The sequence below is a fragment of the Gymnoscopelus microlampas genome (genome assembly GCF_963454915.1).
Source record: "Gymnoscopelus microlampas genome assembly, chromosome: 13".
NCBI lineage: Eukaryota > Metazoa > Chordata > Actinopteri > Myctophiformes > Myctophidae > Gymnoscopelus > Gymnoscopelus microlampas.
In genome coordinates, this window is record NC_139950.1 from 18866832 (window position 1) to 18873051 (window position 6220).

Consider the following 6220-nt stretch of genomic DNA (forward strand, 5'->3'; position numbering starts at 1 on the left):
AGAAATCAGAGGATATCAGAGGACTTGGAATATCTGTCCCCGGTTATGCTTTTCAAAAGTCAATTTCTCTAGTGGAAGAAGTTCAGATATCTGATCCTGAAACATCTTAAAAGTGGGTGAAGCGTCATTTTTCCATAACAGAAGAATACTCTTAAAAACTTAAACCCTATACTGACCGGATTCCCAAGGGCTCTATAATAGGTAATATCATTTTCGCTCTACAATAAATATCTTCGCCAGGAAATAGCTAATCTACAAACTCACAATGCGTCACTTTGGGACGCGTTGTGAGCTTGTATATCGGCTATTTTCATAGAATGTTATCCGCAGAATTGGGATGCTATCAAGCTCGGGTTCAAGTTGTTAAATATTTGTCTTCCAATTGTGCTGAGCAGGGAGCGATATCAAGCAGAGCCTGAACGCCAAGATAAATACAACACTCACACCTGTATTTACATTAAATGCCTTCCAATCTATTAAGGAGTTATCTGACTGAACTTAAAATGAATGTTTACATTTCTTTCTTTTTAGGAAGCTGTCATTCTAGATTACATTTTCCCCCTTGGGAGAAAAGGGAAAATCTTTTGAAAAAGGGCGATACACTTAATGTGGTGTCCAATTAAATATTATAATTGCATTATTATTGAATTTCTACGTCCTGCCCCCATTTAAACTCTTATCTACAGAAACAACAATCCACCAGGCTAGGAGAAACATTCACTCTCCGCCTGTCCCCCTGCACCAAACCAAAACTAGGACATATGCTCTACATGGTTTTATAAAATATATATATTCACTAGCAAATCTCTTAATTACACCAACCTTGTTCATGTGAAGCGGTTTGTTTATGCTAATTTATTAAGATAATAAAAATCGCTATTGTCATTTTGGGGCTTTGACAGTGTGTGCGAATACACACACAGCTGTTATGGCCAGGCACAGAGCTCGGCAGAGCGGACACAGGGGTCTCTCGCTGGCCGCAGACTTTTACCACGCCAGACACCACTTGAAAAGGACAGAAACTAATACCTGTGTCCAGTGTAAAAGCATTGTTGTGATCAATTAAGAGGTGATTTACACTGACCAAACTGGTTCTGTTGTTGTAATCAATTCAGAGGTGATTTACACTGATCAAACTGGGTGTCCAGTGTAAAAGCAACTTATAATCAATTCAGAGGTGATTTACACTGATCAAACTGGTCACTGTTGCTCTAATCAGTGCAGAGGTAAGCAGGGGAACAATAATGCATAACTACAGTAGGTAAAAAAAACAGGGCAAAGACAATCTCAGGTGTTTGGGGAGGGCATTCCACAGACGTGGGGCTCTATAGCAGAAGGCTCGGTCGCTCTACATGTAAACTCCAATGATCTACACAGTTTCCTTCCTACTCAGTTCGGTTCTTGGTAGAAAGCTGAGACAAAACTATGACTCCTATTATGCTTGTGCATGTGTGTGTGTGTGTGTGTGTTCCTGACATAGTCAAGTCAATATAGTGTGAGGCAGCATGTACAACGACACCCCCTGGACATGACGCTAGTATGTCACATGGACCACCTGTACCACTAATCCAACCCTTGAAGCTGACCTGCTTTTGACCTGGTCTTTGGTGTGACCCGGCAGGGGGATTGAACCCCTGACGACCCAGTCTCAGGGCGGACACTCTAACCACAAGGCCACTGAGCGGTTTTCCTCTTACAGTGACCCAACATTGCCCATGAACAATTAATGGCAAGAAAACCTCGAGCAGAGGCCACATTTTCGGTGTCCTCAATTAGATTTACTTGAACATTAATATGTGGTTGGAGTAAGGGGATATGTAAGTGAATGCAATGTCTGTATTGTGTGAATATGCACCTGCGAGTCGGCCCAGTCCTCCGTTTCCCAATCCAGCATCCTCCTCGATCTCTTCCAACTCCTCAATGTCTAAACCCAACTACACACACACACACACACACACACAGACACGCATACAGCAGGTACGTCACAGATAAAGGAGTTGTCATGATGATATTTATGGCGCAAACATCAATATTCAATATAATGTCCCTGTATTGTTTTCATTAAAGTTTCTTTATGTCCGAATTCAACAATATTGCTCCAGGTTTTCTGTGTTTAGTAAATGGAGTAAGACTTGTGAATAACAGCTTAAGGACACAGAGCAAATGATTAATTCTACACTGTTGAAACAATACAAATACATCATCACAATCCATCAATAATATTTGCATATCGTCATATAGGATGATCAAGTAGGGCGTTAATTTACAAAAAAAACACAAAAAGTTAGAATATGAAGATATGGAGTTTCTGCCTGACAAAGACAATATGTAAATATTAAGAATACTAGGATGTTCCACCATAGACGTTGGTTTGTGTGTCCATATGCTGGCATGCAAGAACACGCACACACCTGGTAAATGGCCTCATCGCAGGCGTTCTGTAGACCCAGGTTTATCATGGTGTTCTGGAGAGTTCTGCCCATGTAGAACTCCAGGGACAGGTAGTGAACTCTCTGCAAGAACGCACACACACACACACACACACACACACACACACACACACACACACACACACACACACACACACACACACACACACACACACACACACACACACACACACACACACACACACACACACACACACACACACACACACGTTGGTATTACTATACTTAAAGACATCAACATCTTAGGACGGCAATTCTGTAAATGTATTTGTTGCACGCTGGTGTCGCACAATAGCAAGACACACAATTAAGTGTAAATAAGGCAGAACTCTAACCCAAACCCCAACTGTTGTTTCTCAAATTCTACTATACTGTACTTGTGGGGACACTTGTCCCTCATACAGGTACACCCTCCCCCTCCCGCCCCACACCCACACATATTTCTAATGAGAGGAAGGAGAGGACAGAGGACAGATGAGGAAGTAAGAATGTTTGGATGGAATGAGGACCAGCAGAATGTAAACAACACATGATTCTGATCAGTGACATTTTAGAAACTACACTATATAACATTTGAATTTGTGAATAAAATATTATCTCCATTTGAAAATATTTTTGTGTCAGGGAACCCCAGTTTTTATCTGCAACTAGTCTACACTGTCTGTAGGTGTAGAGAGTGAGACCTATGACCTGAATAGTCATTCGTAATGCATTCTCTCATTGGTTTAACTTCTTACCGGGTAAATAATAGTGAAATTATACTGTTCCTCATTTTGCTCGGGGACCCTCCAAAACACCCTCAAGGAGGACCCCTGGGGGTCCCCAGACCAGACTTTGAGAACCACTGTTTTTAAACGGCTCTTGCCTGCAGTACAGCATCAATACAGACCAGTGTGTCACATCTCTGTGTGTCACACACACACACACACACACACACACACACGCACACACGCACACACGCACACGCACACAGACAGAGAATGTGTCCAAAGCCCTGGTAACAATGTAGCAGGAACAATAACTAAACATTAGAGGCCACTATACAGTTCCCTCCCTTGAAGAACACGTAACAGCAAGTTCTGAAACATCTTGGCAACATGTCAGCGATACACCCAAGCCACAACTAAGGCCATTCACTTTGTCAAGGAAGGACAAAGGCCAGAGAAAACACCACAGAACTGCTCTGCTGGAGTGCTGGTTTTCTCTCCACATCCCGAGACTGGGTGATGACAGTTGACCTGGAGAGGCAGCTGAGAATTCCACCACAGATCAACCAGTCCAGATTGAGACCTGACATCATATATTGGTCTCAGAGGCCACAAAACAACTCTTCTTGCTGGAGCTGACGGTTCCCTGGGAGGAGAGGATGGAGGAGGCTCAAGAAAGAAAGAGGGAGAAGTATCAGGAGCTGGTGGAGGATTGTCGGAGAGAGGGGTGGAGGACCAGGTGTATGCCGGTGGAGGTGGGCAGTCCGGGATTCGCCAGTAGGGCGTTAAGTAAATTAACACCCTACTTTTGAACTCAGGACTTTAACTTTGTAACATAGCATTCCTATTCATTGTTGTATTATTACTTTGACTACTTCATTCATGCACCACTGAACGTATTGACTTCCTGTGTGCTTCTCTTGGCATCCAACAGCAGGGGTGGGTTAAAGTCAGGCCCAGTGGTTCTCAAAGGGTCCTTGGAGGGGTTCCAGGGGGTCCCCAGCAAAATGTGTTACCTTGGCTATTTAAACATAGCAGATATACAAGCTCACAGCATGCATCTGCTATTTTGTATTTATTGTGTATCTTTAAAGTGTAAACACAAATGAGTCCCTTGCACAAAACATTTTCAGATGGGGGTCTGCAGCCATATCAATTTGGGGGTCTTTAATTGTCACAAAAAGTTTGAGAACTACTGATTTAGAAGGCATTTGTAGAATCGGCCTCAGGTCATATTCATAATGGGATAACTTTGTAACATAGCATTTCTATGCATTGTGGTGGTATTACTTTGACTACTTGAATACTTCATTCGTGCACCACTGAAGTTGTTGACTTCCTGAGTGCTTGGTGAGTTCAGCCAGTGTCCTCTTACCTTGGGGTCCTTCTCGTAGTAGTAGTACTGTGGTGGGTCTATGGGTTAAGCTAGCGCAGAAACATAACTGTCATATCATGACAGTCATGGATGAACTTCAACCTGGTGTTTGCCCGTTCTCTCTGTTTGGCCCGTCCATCTACATAAACGTTCAGATTTCAAATATAAAGTGCTTACCCATAGCTACGGATGTCACAATTCTGTACGGACCCTCAGAAGTACCCCTATCATCCGTATTGTTAAATAAAAAGCATTTTAATCCAATCGGTGGCCATTTTCTCCGTATTTTCTCCATATGCTTTCAACTACGCGACCCTATCGGTTGGGAGGTGTATTGCACTCTGATACATTATAGCTCTGAGGCAATGGCCACTGATGGGATTAGAATTATTTTTATTGAACAATACGGAAGATATGGGCACTTCTCACTGAGGGTCCGTAAATAATTGTACCATCCATGGCCAATTCGGTAAGCACTTTATATCCATGTTTATGTAGATGTACGGGCCAAAAAGCGAGAAAGTGCAAACACTGTTGAAGTTCATCCATGACGGTCATGACAGCTGACCGTCTTAGATCCATGGCTGGGGACAAGACAGGTTAGTTAGTGTCCTCTTTACCTTGGGGTCCTTCTCGTAGTAGTACTGCTGTGTGCGGATCCAGCGGCCCACCAGGTGGTCCCTGACGGTGTTAGCCAGGGCCAGGTAGTAGTCCCTGGGGGTGGCCACGTTCCTGTCCTTCACCAGGGTGAAGTGGAGGTGTCTGTTGAAGCTCCTCTTGATTTCCCCCACGTCGCCCAGCCCGGCGATGCCCCGCACGCTGATCTGCTTCCTCTTGTCCTGGTCGCTCAGAGGCGTCGCCATGATCTTTCTCCCCCACAACAAAGCTTATAGTAACAAAGCTTTTGTTTGTTGTTGTTATGATACGCTTTGGTTGTTGTTTCAGTTTGTTGTTGTGTGAGTGTGTGTGTGTGTGTGTGTGCAGAACAGTACTGTTGTTTATGTGGCGGAGGAACTGTTCACTGTTGTGAAATGTGAACGGACCACCAGTGTTGCCAGGTTTTGCGAGAGAATTCCGAGGAATGAGCAACCGGGTCTATGAAAACAAGCCCAAAGGAAGCGACTATCATAGGCCACATAAGGACGGCAGGCGGCAGCTATTTGAAAATAACAGATCTACAAGCTCACAACGCGTCACGAATCGCGATGAGACACGTGAGCTTGTAGTTGTAGATCTGCTATTTTCGAAAGAATATTGAAGAAAATGTGAAACATTTGGAATGTATTTTTTTTAAAAACATTTAACAACACAAATCTTGTATCTTGGGGGTCCCTCCCTGGCATAAAATATTTTCAGATGGGGGTCTGTAGACAAATACATATTAATTTGGGGGGTTTCCTTGACATGAAAACAACTTTAGGAAACAAGCCTAAATAAGTAAACATTTATAGAAACAAGACCAAATAAGAAACTACACTTTAGAAACAAGCTCAAATAAGCAACTACACTTTAGAAACAAGCTCAAATAAGCAACTACACTTTAGAAACAAGCTTTAAAAAAAAACAATATTTACAAGCAACTTTACAGGGGAAAAAGGTCAAAGTCGCTTATAATAATCGGACATGGCAACGCTGACTAAACTGGAGAGACAACGCCTCTTATATTTGACAGCGGGGGAAGAGAGAAG

General features: G+C 43.1%; 1 protein-coding gene across 1 annotated transcript in view; it reads right to left on the bottom strand.

Moving 5' to 3' along the window:
• The window catches only part of LOC311059100 (glycogen phosphorylase, brain form), a 20198-nt gene extending 14663 nt beyond the window's left edge, over positions 1 to 5535 (bottom strand). Inside the window, exons 1-3 of the mRNA XM_084076733.1 lie at positions 5153 to 5535; positions 2412 to 2513; positions 1856 to 1934 (exon numbers count right to left, since the gene is read on the bottom strand). Coding sequence (XP_083932859.1) covers positions 1856 to 1934; positions 2412 to 2513; positions 5153 to 5395 — 424 coding nt within the window. The 5' untranslated portion in view covers positions 5396 to 5535. The remainder of the gene's footprint in view (positions 1 to 1855; positions 1935 to 2411; positions 2514 to 5152) is intronic.
• Positions 5536 to 6220: the final 685 nt, after the last annotated feature.